This window comes from Somniosus microcephalus, chromosome 4, assembly GCF_052327205.1.
Source record: "Somniosus microcephalus isolate GS21.2 chromosome 4, FLI_Smic_1.0, whole genome shotgun sequence".
In the NCBI taxonomy this organism is placed as follows: Eukaryota; Metazoa; Chordata; class Chondrichthyes; order Squaliformes; family Somniosidae; genus Somniosus; species Somniosus microcephalus.
In genome coordinates this window covers 224,149,292-224,168,578 of record NC_140990.1, presented here as the reverse complement: position 1 = coordinate 224,168,578, position 19,287 = coordinate 224,149,292, and the positions used below count along the sequence as shown (strand labels likewise).

General features: G+C 43.6%; 1 protein-coding gene across 1 annotated transcript in view; it reads right to left on the bottom strand.

The window, feature by feature from the left end:
• The window catches only part of LOC147120229 (signal transducer and activator of transcription 4-like), a 178,686-nt gene extending 163,075 nt beyond the window's left edge, over positions 1–15,611 (bottom strand). Inside the window, exons 1-2 of the mRNA XM_085985850.1 lie at positions 15,466–15,611; positions 4,875–5,003 (exon numbers count right to left, since the gene is read on the bottom strand). Coding sequence (XP_085841976.1) covers positions 4,875–5,002 — 128 coding nt within the window. The 5' untranslated portion in view covers position 5,003; positions 15,466–15,611. The remainder of the gene's footprint in view (positions 1–4,874; positions 5,004–15,465) is intronic.
• Positions 15,612–19,287: the final 3,676 nt, after the last annotated feature.

Here is a 19,287-nt window from a genome sequence, read left to right as displayed (position 1 = left end):
AGTAAACTAGCGAGAGACATAAAAACAGACTGTAAGCTTCTATAGGTATGTAAAAATGAAAAGATTAGTGAAAGTAAACACGGGTCCTTTACAGGCCGAGACAGGAGAAATTATAATGGGGAATAAGGAAATGGCAGAGAAATTAAACTTTGTGTCAGTCTTCATGGAAGAAGACGCAAAAAACATTCTGGAAATAATGGAGAAGGGTCTAGTGAAAATGAAGAACTGAAATAAATTAGTATTAGTAAGGAAATAGTACTGGAGAAATTAATGGGACTGAAAGCCGATAAATCCCCTGGACCTGATGGCCTAGATCCTAGGGTTTTAAAAGAGGTGGCTATAGAGATAGTGGATGCATTGGTTGTCATCTTCCAAAATTCCATAGATTCTCGAATGGTTCCCACAGATTGGAAAGTAGCAAATGTAACCCCACTATTTAAGAAAGGAGGGAAGAGAGAAAACAGGGACCAGTTAGCTTGACATCAGTAGTAGGGAAAATGCTAGAATCTATTATTAAGGATGTGGTAACAGGGCACTTAGAAAATAATAATAGGATTGGGCAGAGTCAACATGGATTTATGAAAGGGAAATTATATTTGACAAATCTGTTGGAGTTTTTTTTGAGGTTGTAACTAGCAGGATAGATAAGGGGGAACCTGTGGATGTAGCATATTTGGATTTTTAGAAGACATTCGATAAGGTGCCACATAAGAGGTTATTAAACAAAATTAGGGCTCATGAGATTGAGGGTAATGTACTAACATGGATTGAAGATTGGTTAATGGACAGAAAACAAAGAGTAGGAATAAACGGATCATTTTCGGGTTGGCAGGCTGTAACTAGTGGGGTACCGCAATAATCAGTGCTTGGGCCTCAGCTATTCACAATCTATATCAGTGATTTGGATGAGGGGACCAAATGTAATATATCCAAGTTTGCTGATGATACAAAGCTAGGTGGGAATGTAAGTTGTGAAGAGGATGCAGAGAGGCTGCAAGGGGATATAGACAGGATAAGTGAGTGGGCAATAACATGGCAAATGGAATATATGATGTGGAGAAATGTGAAGTTATTCACTTTGGTAGGAAAAATAGAAAAATCAGAGTACAGGAAACTGTGTGTTATCCGAAGGCTAAATGTCCGGCAAGCTCGAGCCACCAGCAAAAATCAGGAGCTGTTTTGTTAGGTTTTTTCTTCTTGTGGCTTTTTTTTCAACAGTCAGGCTCTGCAAAGTCTCTGTAGCTTAGCAACAGCTTCAGAGAGACGCTGCCAAGGTACGGGCCGACTGTTTAGAAGCTGTTGCTAAGCAACAGTGTTTGTTGTCAGATACAGAGATGAAAAGCTCCGTATGCTTCAACATTAACGCTGGTGTGTCCGGCAGTTTTGAGGGAACGGCAACAGCTCGGTCCCGTCGGTGCCGGATAGCACAAAGTTTCCTGTATTTTTTAAATGGTGAGAGATTGGAAAATGTTGGTGTTCAGAAGGACCTGGGTGTCATTGTGCACGAATCGCTGAAAATTAATATGCAGGAACAGCAAGCAATTAGGAAAGCAAATGGTATGTTGGCTTTTATTACATAAGGATTTGAGTACAAGAGTAAAGACGTCTTACTGCAATTACACAGGGCCTTGGTGAGACCACAGCTGGAGTATTGTGTACAGTTTTGGTCTTCTTACCTAAGGAAGGATATACTTGCCATAGAGGGAGTGCAATGAAGGTTCACCAGACTGATTCCTGGGAATCGGGGGGATTGTCCTATGGAGGAGAGATTGAGTAGACTAGGCCTATATTCTTAGGAGTTCAGAAGAATGAGAGGTAATCTCATTGAAACATACAAAATACTTACAGGGCTTGACAGGGTAGATGCAGGGAGGATGTTTCCCCTGGCTGGGGAGTCTGGAACACGGTCTCAGAATAAGGGGTCTCCTATTTAGGACTGAGATGAGGAGAAATGTCTTCACTCAGAGAGTGGTGAATCTTTGGAATTTTCTACCCCAGAGGGCTGTGGATGCTCAGTCGTTGAGTATATTCAAGGTAAAGATCGATAGATTTTTGGATATTAAGGGAATCAAGGGATATGGGAATAGTGCAGGAAAGTGAAGTTGAGGTAGAAGATCAGCCATGATCTGATTGAATGGTGGAGCAGGCTCGAAGGGCTGAATGGCCTACTCCTGCTCCTATTTCTTATGTTCTTATGCAAGTCCAGGGAATACACCTTACCTCCCATGGCAAGGTTGCTCTTGCCTCCACCATCAATAGCATAAACAACAGACGAAATTAAGTGGTAAATGAGCATTGCTGTTCAACTGTTTCCTCACTTAATAACTTGTGCTCTTTTCTTAGCCCCAGAACAAGATCAAACAGAATGTCTGCCTCCACCACAATGTTATTGCTATGACAAAAGGACAACTCTATTTAACATTGGAGGTGCCATCATACCTAGCCAATATTTTTAAAAGATTAACTTTATGTTTTGTAATTCCTTTTAACATTTTAAATTGCTAGTAACTAAAAATAGAAGTAAGCTGTATGAATGTTAGCATACTATTTGTACCAAACATTCTGTAAGTTGTGCACTGAATGTTTTCTTAAAACAAAATGAAACAAGCTTTAAACTTTCTGGTGATCGACAAGATCTATTTCCTGTACTACTGCTCTCATTTCCTTGCTCTGCTCTCACAACTGTGGCAGTCTCTCTTGTCCTCACCTTACAGCCTCCATATTCATCAGACCACCTACTGTCATTTCCAGCACTTACAGCATGATCCTGACACCAAACACATCGTACCCTCTCCCCTCCCTGCCTTCTGGAGTGATTGGTTCCTCCGTGACATCCTGGCTCATTCTTCCACCATCCCACCTTCCAGCTGACCTGCCATCTTTCCATACAATTACGGGAGATGCAACACCTATCCATTTAACTCTTCCCATACCACTGTCCAGGCAACCAAACACTATGTGAGACAGCAATTTACATGTACGTCCTGTAATCTAGTATACTGTGTTCACTGCTGATAGTGCAGTCTCCTCTATAGTGGGGAGACCAAGCACAAATTAGATGACTACTTTGCCAAACATCTCTGTTCTGTCCACAAATGTGACCCTGAGCTCCTTGTGGATTGTCACTTTAATTCTCCATCTTTGGCCTCTTGTACCTTTGCAATGAAGCTCAATGTCAATTCCAGCAACATTATCTTCTTTTTCTCTTGGACAATCTGCAGCCCTCTGGCCTGAACACTGACTTTAGTAACTTCAGACCTTCGCTATATCCTCCATTTCAATTGTGCCAGGGGTGCTGGTGATGTAGGATGGGTCTGTCAGTGTCTGGAGGGAGGGGAGGCAGTTTGATGTTTGGGGTGGATCGCAGCAGAGTGCTGACAGGGAAATCTGTTCCCCTGGTGTTGGCCTGCTTTTTTTCTCTTTTCAATGCTCATGGACCCATTAGGGTAGATTTTCAACTTTTTGCCCAGGCGTGATACTGTTATAGCAGCCCATTGTAGAAACTGCATGATTTTCATTTTTATTGAAATCAATGGAAATTAAACTTGGGTGGTTTCAATAAATGAGTGGTGGATCAAAAATGTTAGTTTTACACCCTGGGGGCAAGTTGAAAATCTATCACATTATGTTACCCAGCTTTCTTCTGCTTTAATTTCAAACCTGTTCTGCCGGCTTTCTGTATTTTCAATGTCTCTTACTTTTCACCTTTTCAATTGCACCTCTCATTGCCTTAGCTATTCACACATTCTTTGCTTCAACTTCAATGTTTCTTCCAGCTTTGGCTCAATGATAGGACCCTTGCCTCTGAGTCAGAAGGTTGTGGGCTCAAGCCTCACTCCAGAGACTTGAGCACTTGAAGGCCAATACTTCTACATTACAATAGTAACTACACTTCAAAAAGTACTTCATTGGCTGTAAAGTGCTTTAGGGTGTCTGGTGGTCGTTGAAGGCACCATATAAATGCAAGTCTTTCTTTCAGTGTAGATCTGAGGGAGTGCTGCACTGTTGGAGGTGCCATCTTTCAGATGAGATGTTAAACCGAGGCCCCGTCTACCCTGTCGTCAGGTGCACGTAAAAGATCCCGTGGCACTATTCAAAGAGGAACATGGGAGTTCTGGTGTGCTGGCCAAAATTTATCCCTCAACCAAGATGATTAAAACAGATTATCGTGCTATTTAAGTCATTGTTGTTTGTAGGACCTTGTTGTGTACAAATTGACTGCTGTGTTTCCTTACATTACAATGACTACAGGGTTGATTTTAATTCTGCCCATTGGTACTGGAGTGACATTCCTGTAGCCCAAATCCGGCGTGCTGCCTCAGGATATCCATTTAAAGTCCGTGGCTTACCAGTCAGATTCAAATGAGCAGCCGGCCGCTCCATTGGTTGGTTCCCAAAAGTTAAAATATACCTAAATAAATTTTGGATATGGACCCTTGCTCAGAACTAAAGAGGTCCTGTTTTTCTTTTAAGCAAGCAACAGGTGATTGCACTGCTACTTTCTCTTTTTTTTTTTACCCCCTTCCTTTTTTCTTAATGATTCTATTAAAGTGCTTGTTAAACTTTCATTTTTCAGTTCTGAAGTAGGGCCCAGTCCAAAATGTCAACGATCCGTTCTCTCCACAGATGTTGTTTGAGCTTCTGTGCATCATTTTCTGTATTTGTTTCAGATTTCCAGCATTTGAATTCTTTTGCTTTTTATTAATCTTTAGGTGTCGTGATTTTGATGTTTTTTGCAACTGCCAAGAATAAAGCCAAGTAAGGATAAATAACAACGTTTTCTAAGAAATTCAGTTAGCATGTATTATGTATATAAATCGATATCCCAAAATAAAATATGTATCAAAGACAGATGAATTTAACTAGAATCTCACCAGTCCTGGTGTTCCAGCCAATGTGCTAGGAACTGACGGACCTCCATGGGAAAGGTATCATCATACAACTGGTCCACTTTTTCCAGGAGCTGTGTATCCAGCTGATGCAGCTGATGCCATTGGGACATTCTGTCAAAAAGTTTGGAAAACAAAAACGTTCAGCACCAGAACAAATCTAATTATTGGGAATGAAAGAAATAATTAATTACATTTTATCGAACACCATGAAGAATTATTTCAAAGAGATTTTGATTTGCTGCTAAAACAATTTATAAAAGTCAGAACGTACCTTTCCTTTTTCCTGTTTTCTACTGCTTCTCATGCATGTACACCCACGTACATAAATACACCCACACACACACGATGCCTTTGGCTGAATTAATATTAGTTGTAAAGTTGTGGTTAGGAACATTTTCTCAGCCAAGGAATACAATCAGCAGCTATTGTTTCTACTAGATGTAGTACACTGTTAGTTGTGTAAAATTGCATTAGAAAGCTTGTTATTTGCTGCAAATTCAGCTACAGTACTTATCAACAAAACAATTACTGGTCACTATACACCTTAGCAGAGGGAAGGTCATCAACATGTCAAGGTAGAACATATGACAAACTTTAAAATGTTTCACAAGGGGAAAAAAGTGTCAACATAGGAGAAAGTGTTACAGGTACTTCACCACAAAATGCAAAATATAATGCGACCACAAAAGCAAATGCTGTGACATTTCTAAGCTGGGCCTGTCTTGGTCTTTTAGAGCCAGAATCATGCATTTTGATTGTTCATGTGCCTTACTCTGAAAATGGTATATAACTAGATCTGAAAATGATTGAATGGAAAATAATAGTGGATGTGCCCAAATTCCTGATATGTATTCATGCTGCATGAAGCTCAACACCAGGGACACTAAGATGAAAGTTTAACCCCATTTGGTTAAGTGAGTGCACTAATTTCTCACTATTTTCATCATAAACTTCAGTCATAATAAATATAAACATACAAACAATGACAGACAGGTAAAGACCCTCTGGTCCATCAAGCCTGTCCCACACAACTGCGATACCTCATGTATCACAATATATACACTCCACCCCACCCAAAACCATGTAATCTCCTGGGAGGGGCAAAAAAGATAATAAACCCAGGCCAATTTGAGGGAAAAAAAATCTGGGAAATTCCTCTCTGGCCCATCTAGGTGATTGAAACTAGTCCAGGAGATCACTCTGGTCCTGAATTCCCTGCAGTACCTACCTGCTGTAAGGGGTGATTGCACCCCAGCCATAGCCAAATCGTAGGATTCAACATCTGGCTTCAGGACCTTTGCAAAAAGCAGCAGCTTTACTTCACTGATAATTGGGATGTGTTCGCTGGATAAGGCAAGTTGTTTAGGAGGGATGGTCTCCATTTTAATTTCCTGAGAGCACAAAGGCTGATATTGATAGCTGTGAAGTACTGAATGAAGTGCTAATTTTTGTGCAACTTTCATTTACTTTATGCATTTGATAGGTGTTCTGCTCCTTTTATGTAATTTTCACCTGAATTGTTGAGCATGGGAAAGTTACAAATCAGACATCGGGGAGCAGTGGGAAGCAGAAGCTGGAAAATTCAATGGGCAAGTCAACCTAATGCCGGGCAGGCAGGGACTAGACCGAGAGCCTTCGAGCAAGTTGCCTGCTCACACACTTGGTCATGGTACATGGTTGGGATGGGAGATGTTGGACCTCAGGGGGGCGGCAATGTAAAAGAAAATAAAAAAGAGCTAATCTTCTTTACAATTAGCCTGATCTGATCTAGAAGCTTATTTTATATGATCCTGACACTGGGTACCCATCAACTCTACCATATTATTCAGCACTTTACAAGTATTTCTGTTAAAACAAATGCTTGTGCTGCTCCAATCTTGCCTCAAGGTTGCTATTCATGACGGGTGAATTTCTACTGTGAATAATACGTGGTATACACCTATATATTTTTTGATAGTTGCAACTACTTCACAACAGATGACTTACATATTTAATGTTTCTTGTTCTGTACACTGTCACTACCTGTATGGTTTGAGAAACAAGCATGTTACTAACAGCTGTCAAAAAAGTGAGCGAAGTAACATGCTGCAATGCAACATGGTTGAATAATTGCAGCACTCTATTGATTTTTAGTGACAAATGACCAGTCGAGTTTACATGGTTATACCGTAAATGTTTCCAGTCACCTTCTGGCATTGGGCAGTTTGCAGTTAGAATCCTGATCTGTCAACTAATGTTGTGCTGCACTTTTGGTATCAGCACCATGCCCTAACTTCCTTTGCAATAGCCTCCAAAGTGCAGAACAGTACCACTGCTTACTCAAATGATTGCCCCACAATAAATTCCAAGCTACTTTATAAAGTTCCAGTAAATTCAACATACATCTCAGCACAAGGAGTTGCATGCCTTAAAGTTTAGCTTGATTTTCCACCCATTGCCTATGAATGAATCAAAAACAACTTCCATTTATACAGCACCGTCCAGAAAACATCCCAAGGCCCTTCACAGGAGCATAATCAGACAAAAAATGACACAGAGCGAAAGCTGGAAACATTAGGAGAGGCGACCAAATGCTTTGTCAAAGAGGTAGGATTTAAGGAGCGTCTTAAGGAGAGAGAGGCGGAGAGGTTTAGGAAGAGAATTCCAGAGCTTAGCGCCTAAACGGTTGAAGGAGCAGCCATAAATGCTGAGGCAAAGAGTGGTGGATTCAAAAAAGGTCAGAGTTGGGGGAACGCAGAGTTCTTTGAGGGTTTTAGGGCTAGTGGAGATTACAGAGATTGGGAGAGGCGAGGCCATGGAGGGACTTGAACACAAGCATGAGAATTTTAAAATCCAGATGTTGCTGGACTGGAAATTAATGCAGGTCAGTGAGCATAGGGGTGATGGATGAACAGAACTTGGTGCAAGTTAGGATACAAGCAGCAGAGCTTTGGATGGGGTCAAGTTTATGGAGGGAGGATGATGGGAGGCTGGCCAGAGCATTTGAATACAGGAAACTTTGTGATATCCAACACTGACGGGACCGAGCTGTTGCCAATCTATCAAAACTGCCGGACATACAAAGTTAATGTTGAAGCATACGGAGGTTTTCATCTCCGTATCTGACAACAAACACTGTTGCTTAGCAACAGCTTCTAAACAGTCGGCTGCAGCTGCAAGCGTCTCCAGCTGAAGCTGTTGCTATAGCTACAGACCTTGCAGTGCCTGACTGAGGAAAAAAAAGCAACGAGAACTAAAAAAACTTGTAGAAAACGGCTCCTGATTTTTGCCGTTAGATCGAGTATTCCGGACATATAACCTCCGGATAAACCAAAGTTTCCTGTAGTTGATTCTGGGAGATAAAAACAGCATGGATGAGGGATTCAGCAACAGATGGGCTAAGGCAGGGGAGCAGATGGGTGATACTAGAGATGGAAATAGGTAGTCATTCCCACGTTAGTGGGAGTGGTATATAGACCGCCAAACAGTAATGCGAAGGTTGGGGATGGCATTAAAAGGGAAATTAGAGAAACGTGCAATAAGGGCACAGCAGTCATCATGGGTGACTTTAATCTATAATATATATATATATTGGGCTAACCAAATTGGTAACAATACTGTGGAGGAGGAATTCCTGGAGTGTTTACGGGATGGTTTCCTGGACCAATATGTCGAGGAACCAACCAGAGGCCACCTTAGACTGGTTATTATGTAATGAGAAAGGATTAATTAGCAATCTTGTTGTACGAGGCCCCTTGGGTCGGAGTGATCATAATATGATCGAATTCTTCATTAAGATGGAGAATGAAGTAGTTGACTCAGAGACTAGGGTCCTGAATTTAAATACAGGAAACTGTCTGAGGCGCGAGTTGGGTAGGATTGATTGGGGAATGTCACTCAAAGGGTTGACGGTGGATAGGCAATGGCAAACATTCAAAGACCGCATGGATGAACTACAGAATTTGTTCATCCCAGTTTGGCATAAAAATAAAACAAAAAAGGTGACTCAACCGTGGCTAACGAGGGAAATTAGGGATAGCATAAGATCCAAGGAGAGGACATATAAATTGGCCAAAAAAAGCAGTAATCCAGAGGATTGGGAGCAGTTTAGGATTCAACAAAGGAGGACAAAGGGATTAATTAAGAAAGGGAAAATAGAATATGAGAGTAAGCTTGCAGAGAACATAAAAACTGACTGTAAAAGCTTTTATAGATATGTGAAGAGAAAAAGATTGGTGAAGTCAAGCGTAGGTCCCTTGCAGTCAGAATCAGGGGAATTTATAATGGGGAACAAAGAAATGGCAGACCAATTAAATACATATTTTGGTTCTGTCTTCACAAAGGAGGACACAAATAACCTCCCAGAGATGCCGGGGAACATAGGGTCTGATGAAAGGGAGGAACTGAAAGAAATCAGTATTTGTAGGGAAATGGTGTTAGGGAAATTGATGGGATTGAAGGCCGATAAATCCCCAGGGCCTGATAATCTACATCCTAGGGTACTTAAGGAAGTGGCCCTAGAAATAGTAGATGCATTGCTGATCATCTTCCAACATTCGATGGAATCTGGAACAGTACCCATGGATTGGAGGGTAGCTAATGTTACCCCACTATGCAAAAAAGGTGGTAGAGAGAAAACGGGGAATTACAGACCGGTAATCCTGACATCGGTAGTGGGGAAAATGCTAGAGTCCATTATAAAAGATGTAATAGCAAAGCACTTGGAAAACAGTGACAGGATCGGACAAAGTCAACATGGATTTACAAAAGGTAAATCGTGCTTGACTAATCTACTGGAATTTTTTGAGGATGTGACTAGTAAAATAGATAAGGGAGAACCAGTGGATGTGGTGTATTTGGAATTTCAGAAGGCTTTCGATAAGGTCCCGCATAAGAGATTAGCGTGTAAAGTTAAGGCACATGGGATTGGGGGCAAGGTATTGACTTGGATAGAGAACTGGTTGGCAGATAGAAAGCAAAGAGTTGGAATAAACGGCTCTTTTTCTGAGTGGCAGGCAGTGACTAGTGGGGTACCACAGGGATCGGTCCTTGGACCCCAGCTATTTACAATATATATTAATGATCTAGACAAGGGAACTAGATGTAATATCTCCAAATTTGCAGACGACACAAAGCTGGGTGGGCGTGTGTGCTGTGAGGAGGATGCCGAGAAACTACAGGATGATTTGGACAGGTTGGGCGATTGGGCAGAAGCATGGCAGATGCAATATAACGTGGATAAATGTGAGGTTATCCACTTTGGTGGCAAAAACAGGAAGGCAAATTATTATCTGAATGGCTATAGATTGGGAGAAGGGGAAGTGCAACGAGACCAGGGTGTCGTTGTGCACCAGTCGCTGAAGGTAAGCATGCAAGTGCAGCAGGCGGTTAAAAAGGCCTTCGTAGCGAGAGGGTTTGAGTACAGGAACAAGGATGTCTTGCTGCAGTTGTACAGGGCCTTGGTGAGACCACATCTTCAGTATTGTGTGCAGTTTTGGTTGCCTTATCTGAGGAAGGGTATGCTTACCATGGAAGAAGTTCAGCGAAGATTCACCAGGCTGATACCTGGGATGGCAGGAATGACGCATGAGGAGAGATTGGGACGATTGGGCTTGTACTCGCTGGAGTTTAGAAGAATGAGAGGGGATCCCATTGAAACTTATAAATTTCTGGCAGGACTGGACAGACTAGATGCAGGGAGGATGTTCCCGATGGTCGGGGAGTCCAGAACCAGGGGTCACAGTCTAAGGATAAGGGGTAGGCCTTTTAGGACAGAAATGAGGAGGAATTTCTTCACCCAGAGAGTGGTGAACCTGTGGAATTCTCTACCACAGAAGGCAGTAGAGGCCAATTCATTAAATATATTCAAGAAGGAGTTGGATATATTTCTTAAGACTAAAGGAATCAAGGGGTATGGGGAGAAAGCAGGGACCGGGTGCTGAACCTGAATGATCAGCCATGATCGCATTGAATGGTGGAGCAGGCTCAAGGGGCCGAATGGCCTACTCCTGCTCCGATCTTCTATGTTTCTATGTGATGGACAGGATATGGGGTCAGAAGCTCAGCTTAGGGTCAAATAGGACGCCGAGGTTGCAAACAGTCTAGTTCAGCCTGAGACAGTGGCCAGGGATGGAATGTGATGAATCGTGGCTAGGGAATGGAGTTTGTGGCAGGAGCTCAAGACAATTGCTTTGGTCTTCCCAATGTTTAACTGGAGACATTTCGGCTCATGGACAAGCAGTCTGACAGCACAGAGGCTGTTGATGGATTAAGAGAGGTTGTTGTAGAACTGGGTATTGTCAGCGTACATGTGGAACTTGACGTCGTGTCTTCAGATGATGTCACCCAGGGGCACCATGCAGGTGGCAAATAGGAGGGTGCCAAGGAATATTCTCCCTCAGGTGAGCGGGTGCGCAGCTGCACATCAATCGGGAGGTGCCGCGTAGGCTGCTCACAAGTTGTCCCCGCTGGAAGATACCGTGCAACAAATTTAAAGGGACCGTGCACAAAAAATAAATTAGAGGGAACATTGGTGCCAGGGATAGATCCCTACAGAGGTAAGGAAGGGAGGTTGGAGCTGGGGTGATAGTTTGCAAAGACACAGGATGGTTTTGTTGAGGAGGAGGTGATGATAGCAGATTTGAAAGGGAGGGGCACACTAGCTGAGGAGAGGGAAACATTTACAATATCAGCTAACATGGAGCCAGGAAGGGAAGTTGGGTGGTCAGAAGTTAAGTGGGAATATGGTCAAGAGAGCGGCAGGTGGGTCTCATGGGCAAGATAAGCTTGGAGAGAGCATGAGGGGAGATAGGAGAGAAACTAGAGAAAAATCAAGCCCTATGAAACACATCCACAGATCTTTTTCATACTCTTAGCATTTCTCTGTCTCAGCATAAAGATCTCATCAGCACATCCACATCCTTTTCTGAAGTCACGGCCTTCCATCCAAATATATTAGTTAGGAGCACTACTGCAGATACTTTTTCTGACAAACTAAGCAGATCAATGCCTCTGGAATCCTTATACTCCTTCCTGTCCCCATTTGTGCAGTTGAATTATTGACACTTCCAAACTTGAGGTACTTTCACATTTCTTGATTTTGCATTGATGACTCAATGAAGCTGCCTCACGGTCCCCCATCGATACGTACTTCAGCAGTCGTTCAACACATACATACCTGGGCTGTTTCTCTCAATTTCCTCCAGTGTTACTTCTCTCCATTTCTTGCTAACTCAGCCAGTTTCCAGTTAGTCCTGTCATATTTATTGCCTGACATGAGCCATAGTCTGAATAGCATCAGTCAATATTTTCTTAGTTCAAGGGATTTGGATGGAAATCACATTTCAATGGTGTACAGCCTAATGTGGCAATGAAAGTATGAACAGAAATCTAATAGCTCCACACCCTGCAATATTTGGGCTGAAATTCTGAGTACAGTGGTGCTTAGGTAAAAGTATTTGTGATGTTGACACCTGCAATGGGAGATTGACACTGTACTCACCATGATGTCTAACCCACCACATTAATCCTTGTTTATGTTGTGGGGCAGGGAAAAAATGCATAATGATAATTTCTTTTGTTATTTATGAATTCATTTAGTGTCCCTTGCATAAAAAAACAGAAAATACTGTAAATGGACAGCAAGCTCATCAGCATCTGTAAGAGGAAAGATAGGTTTGCGTTTCAGCTACAGATCCTGTCAGAGACTGGAAGTTCAATGAATCCTTTAACAGACAAAAAGGGTGAGGGAAGAGGGATTTCTTTGTGCTTTTTTCTCAGTTGTATCTTTAAATTTTCATTTCTGGTGAAGGGTCGACACCTGAAATATTGACCGGTCTTTTCTTTTTTTAAATGCTGACAGATGGAGAGAGGCATCTTGTCTCTGCTCAGCGTCTCTTCCAAAGTAGGTTTTTTTTTTGACTGAGGAGTCTAAGTGCAGGAACAAGCTTAAAAAGGTTAAAAAGGGGTCGGAGAGAAAAAGAGATAAATCAGTAAGTAGCAGTTATTTGAAGCCAAACATAGATTCTAAAGGTCTAAAAAAAACAGGAAGACAGAGAGGTAAGGAGTTCTACAGTTTTGAGGGAAACAAAGTTAGAGAAGACGAATAGAAAAAAAACTAAGGAGCAATCAGTTAGAGTGGCAGGAACTAGAGGTATATGTGGCATGTATAGGGGTTGGGATGAGGACCATTGCTCTTTTTGATATATATTTATGACCTGGACTTGGGTATATGGGGCATAATTTCAAAGTTTGCAGAGGATATGAAACTTGGAAATGTAGTAAACAATGAGGAGGATAGTAACAGACTTCAGGAGGACATAGACAGACTGGTGAAATGGGGAGACACGTGGCAGATGAATTTTAACGCACAGAAGTGTGAAGTGATACGTTTTGTTAGGAAGAATGAGGAGAGGCAATATCAACTAAATGGAACAATTTTGAAGGGGGTGCAGGAACAGAGAGACCTGGGGGTGTAAGTACACAAATCTTTGAAGGTGGCAGGATAAGTTGAGAAGGCTGTTAAAAAAGCATATGGGATCTTTGGCTTTAGTAAGAGGAATAGAATACAAAAACAAGGAAGTTATGCTAAACCTTTATAAAACGCTGGTTAAGCCTCAGCTGGAGTATTGTGTTCAATTCTGGGCACCACACCTTAGGAAGGATGTAAAGGCCTTGGAGAGGGTGCAGAAGAGATTTACTAGAATGGTACCAGGGATGAGAGACTTCAGTTGTGTAGAGAGACTGGAGAAGCTGGGGTTGCTCTCCTGAAGGTTAAGAGGGGATTTGATAGAGGTGTTCAAAATTATGAAGGGTTTTGATAGAGTAAATAAGAAGAAACTTTCCAGTGGCAGAAGGGTCAGTAACAAGAGGGCACAGATTTAAGGTGATTGACAAAAGGACCAGATGCAACAGGAGGAAAAAGTTTTCGTAGCGAGAGGGTTTGAGTACAGGAACATTCGTAGCGAGAGGGTTTGAGTACAGGAACATTCGTAGCGAGAGGGTTTGAGTACAGGAACAAGGATGTCTTGCTGCAGTTGTACAGGGCCTTGGTGAGACCACATCTTGAGTATTGTGTGCAGTTCTGGTCGCCTTATCTGAGGAAGGATGTTCTTGCCATGGAAGGAGTTCAGCAAAGATTCACCAGGCTGATACCTGGGATGGCAGGAATGATGTATGAGGAGAGATTGGGTCGATTGGGCTTATACTCGCTGGCGTTTAGAAGAATGAGAGGGGATCTCATTGAAACTTATAAAATTCTGACAGGACTGGACAGACTAGATGCAGGAAGGATGTTCCTGATGGTCGGGGAGTCCAGAACCAGGGGCCACAGTCTAAGGATAAAGGGGTAGGCCATTTAGGACAGAAATGAGGAGGAATTTCTTCACCCAGAGTGGTGAACCTGTGGAATTCTCTACCACAGAAGGCAGTAGAGGCCAATTCATTAAATATATTCAAGAAGGAGTTGGATATATTTCTTAAGGCTAAAGGGATCAAGGGGTATGGGGAGAAAGCAGGGACCGGGTACTGAATTTGGATGATCAGCCATGATCGCATTGAATGGCGGAGCAGGCTCCAGGGGCCGAATGGCCTACTCCTGCTCCTATCTTCTATGTTTCTATGTTTATCTGCTGTGCCTTTCCAGCATTTTCTGATTTTATTTTGGATTTCCACGTGTTTCCACACTCTATAGCTAAAATCGCTAAACAAACAGAAAGTTGACCCAATTGAGTCATTGCCATCATACGGTTGAAGAATGTAGTCACTCAAGGGCTTTCCCCGTGACAATCACGTCACACACCGCATTCAGCAAATATTCCGAATAAATCTTATCTATCCTATTATTACTTCTTAATGACAAGAGTGGGCTCACTGGCAGTTTCAAATGTAACGTGCTGCTCCAAATACAGACAAGTAAGTTTAATCATTCAAAATAGGGAGACGGGCAAGTGGAGCAAATTACTAGAGAAAGGAAGAACGGGGTCTGTCGTACAGCCGATTGTTCCACGGTGTATGTGGTACAGTTACACACACACCTCTCAGCACGGCATACTGATGCAAGACAAAAGTTTGCCTATATGCATATTCGCACACACAAAAAGAGCTATTCCATACGCTTATGCGTTATTTCCCCCAGCAAAATCGCAATTTATACCCAATTTATATTCTGAGCAATTTTCCAATTTCTTAAATTCGGGCATTAAGTCCTGATAGCAACTAGCGCCTGCTCATCTGCTTTGAAATATTTCACCAGTAAGTTAATATGGGTATTAATTTAATGGTTTCCAAATACCTATTTCTCCCTTATTGGAGCAAGGAACCAAAGCTAATGTATCTCCAACAGGTGGGGGAAATCGGAACAAATAAAAGTGGTGAAGTTTCCACTTATCTTCTACTCTTTTAATTGAAACCTTTAAGGGCGACACTGGGTTGCCACAGTGTCATTAACCCAAATAAAAAGCAATCTATCAAAAGTGCCCCCTTTTTAGAGGGACACAACTAATAAACACCCAAATCATAAAAAAAAGACAAAAGGACACTTATATCCAATTAAAGCACAATGTTTCCACCCGCGTCTACTACACACTCCACTTACCTTCTTGCCAGTCCCAGTGTGTATGTTTGAGGGAGCTGTGCCTTTCCGCGCTCTCTCAGTATGTGAGAGTGCGTGGGTTAGCCCGCACGCTGGGCTTTTTGTATCAGTGAGGTGCAAAGTGTTTGTCACATTCGTGCAGCCCGTGACGCTCGGCATTTCCGTCATTGGCCGCACGGCGCGCGCCGCGTTGGTTGCGATTCTATTCCATATCCTGACGCGCGCTGTCAAAGGACCGAGCTCGCGTGCACGCCTCCCCGGGTCCCGCTTTCGCTCTCGAGCTGCCCACGTCACAAAGGGGGTAGCACAGCACAGCAGCGACAACACCGTGCAAACCCGCTCCCATTCTCTCACACTGCAGCTGTGTGCTCGCGGTTTGAGATCGTCACTGCAGCAGGTACGAAAAGAACCCCCATCTACCCCGCCCGCCCTTCAATCCGCCCCTCAATCCCTCCAAAAGGGTAAGAGGACAGCAGTCATTGAGTAGTTTGTAAGTTCACTAACACTTAGGAATATGCATTTACAGTCATTGAAATTGCAGAAACACCAATGGTTTCATTTCAGTGCACGCTTGGCGATTCCACACAGTGCGTTCCCAATCTTCATCTGTCGGGAAATGCAGAATGCAGGTAAGGTATTTTTGCACAAGGAAGAAAAGTTGAGGTAAGTTACCCCAGATCACAGATACACTACTAACTAATGAGTAAATACGGAAAGAGGTTAAGAGATAAGGAAAGCGATGAGGATGTATGAAGAGAGAATCTCTAAAGTGAACAGTGTAGTGTATGTACCTTTAAGAGAGAACTACTTTTACAGCTCCTGTATACTGTAGTACCGGCAGTGACCACACCTGTATATAAGCCTTGAGCATGCCTCTGTACTGTCAGTCTTTAGACTACCCTCCTCCAGTAAACACCTGTTGATTGTTAAGTTACAGCCTCCGTGTAGTTATTGGAAAATATCATACTTTAAGAATCACGGATTCAACAGCGGCAACGAGGTCGATTCAAATCTACCTGCAACTCTGCATTTCCCTTCAAGGATTCGCTCCGGGAGGGCGGTGGAAGAAAGTCGAGGCCAGAAGCACGGGCGTCGACCACGAGCAACCGCCCAGTCATCCAGCAGAGAGTGAACATCGCAGGGGAGGCTGTTGAGAGCCGGGCTTGGTTCCCCAGCCACGACGATCCAGCAACAGACTGGCAACAGGTACAGCGCAGACCCTTCCCGGACAGCGGCGGCTGGAGCCGACCGACGGCATAGAAAAAGCTGAGCAGCGTCGACGGGGTAAGAGAGAGGGTGAAGCGCACAGGGCGCAGCCGGGGGTTGAAAACCGAGCGGCGTCGAGGAAAAACAAAACAGAGAGAGAGAGAGGGTAAAGCAGCAGCCGGGTTCAGGACCGAGCGGCGGCAATGGGAGAGGCACACAGGAGAACGCGCAGAGCATAGCCAGGGCTCAAAGGGCTGAACAGCGTCTGCGGGGAGAAGAAGATAGAGCGCGGGAGACGCCATTGAGCCGCGGAGAAGAAGGGAGAGCGTGGGAGACGCCATTTTAGAAGCCGCAGCGGAGAAGAAGGGCGAGCGCGGGAAGAAAGGAAAGCGCGGGAGACGCCATTTTGTGCCAGCGGAGAAGCAGGGAGAGCGCGGGAGATGCCATTTTAGACAGTTAAATCACACCCAGGGATGCCGAAGAGTGGCAGTATCACTGCGTTCGACAATGAAGTCGAAGATTGGGCGACATATGTGGAACGCATTGAGGTGTACTGCAGGGCGAATGAAGTGCCAGATGCTAGGAAAGCACTGGTTTTGTTAAATTCCATGGGTGCAAAAACTTATGGCTTACTGCGAAACCTAATAACCCCAGAGAAGCCCGTGGATAAGAATTTCGAAAGCATAGTGGAAATCCTACAGGACCACTTAAACCCCACACTGCTGCTGATAGCAGAAAGATTTAAGTTCCACAAAAGGAACCAGCATAAAGACGAAAGTAATGCTGAGTACTTAACGGAACTGCGCAAGCTACCGAAACACTGCCAGTTTGGATTGGGACTAGAAGATACGTTAAGGGACAAGTTTGTGTGTGGGCTTCAAAGTGAAGGAACCCAGAAATGGCTTCTATCCGAAAAGGATCTTACGCTGGACAAGGCTTTCAGCATGGCAGTATCACACGAAGCAGCCGCAAGGGGCGCTGCAGAGATACAACGGAGACCGCAAGAATATGGCACCAATGAAATGTCATATGGAGCAGGGAAGTGTTATCGCTGCGGCAGAACAACACACGACCAGAAGGATTGTTGGTTCAAGGACCAAGTGTGCAGACAGTGTGGAAAAGCAGGACACATAGCAAGAGTCTGCAGGTCAGGGAAGAAAACCAACAGCAAGAAATCTCCACAGGAGAAGTACAAAAAGGTACATAAGGTGATGGACAGTAGTTCAGAGGAACAGAAAAGTGATACAGACTCCGGAAGCAAGGAGCTGGGTTGTCTGAAACTACATAAAGTAACCAAAATGGAGGATCACCAGACTATCTGGATTACACTCAAGATAGACGGAGTCCAAGTGAAAATGGAATTGGACACAGGATCAGCCCTAACAGTCATAAACCAAAGGGACTACAAGCGGCTATTTTCACATATACCCTTGAAAGCTACAGAGATTGTCTTGAAGATGTACATGGGGCAAAAAGTCTACCCCAAAGGAAAAATAAGGGTGAAAGTGATATACAAAGGCCAGGAAATACCTAAAATGGACCTATATGTATTGCCAGATGGAGGACCACCACTACTAGGACGTGAATGGATCCGGAAGATACAATTAGATTGGCATTCCATACAGGCACTGAAGCTTGAGGCCAAAAAGGATGACGACGTCACACCTGGACGACTGTCAAAAATGCTAACTGACGCACAAGAAGTGTTCCAGGAGGGACTCGGAACACTAAAAGGCATAACAGCAATGATTAAAATAGAGGAAAATGCAAGCCCAAAGTTTTTTAAGGCCAGACCGGTGCCTTATGCAATCCGACCAGCCATTGAAGCAGAGCTGGAAGGGTTGGAACGTTCAGGAGTACTGTCCAAAGTAGACTGGAGCGAGTGGGCTACACCCATCATTCCTGTAATGAAGAGGTCGTTGAGTAATACGCCTGGGGAACCAAAGAAGGTCCGCATCTGTGGGGATTTTAAGGTGACAGTGAACCCAATCCTTCACACGGTACAATATCCGCTTCCACGGATTGAGGATATTTTCGCCTCGCTATCTGGAGGTAAACGCTTCACCAAAATTGATCTGGCCCAGGCATACTTGCAAATGGAGGTAGAAGAAGCCTCGAAACAATACCTCACGATCAACACTCATAAAGGTCTCTACCAATACAACCGGCTGGTGTTCGGGGTAGCATCGGCTCCGGCTATTTGGCAAAGGGCGATGGATCAAGTCCTGCAAGGGATTCCAGGGACCCAGTGTTATTTGGACGACATCCTGGTCACGGGCGAAAATGACAGTGATCACCTCGCTAACCTGGAGAAGGTGCTCACTAGATTAAAGGAATATGGGCTACGAGCTAATCGCCACAAGTGCGAGTTTTTCCAGAAGCAGATCTCGTATTGTGGCCGCTTTATTGATAAAGAGGGGTTACATAAGTCCCCATAAAAGATTGAGGCAGTAGTCAAGGCTCTAGCACCGGAAAATGTGTCACAACTGAGGTCGTTCCTCGGGCTGGTGAACTACTACCATAAGTTCTTACCAAATTTGTCTACAGTATTACACCCACTGAACACCCTACTGCAAACGGGGGTACCATGGAAGTGGAATGACGAATGTAAACGAGCTT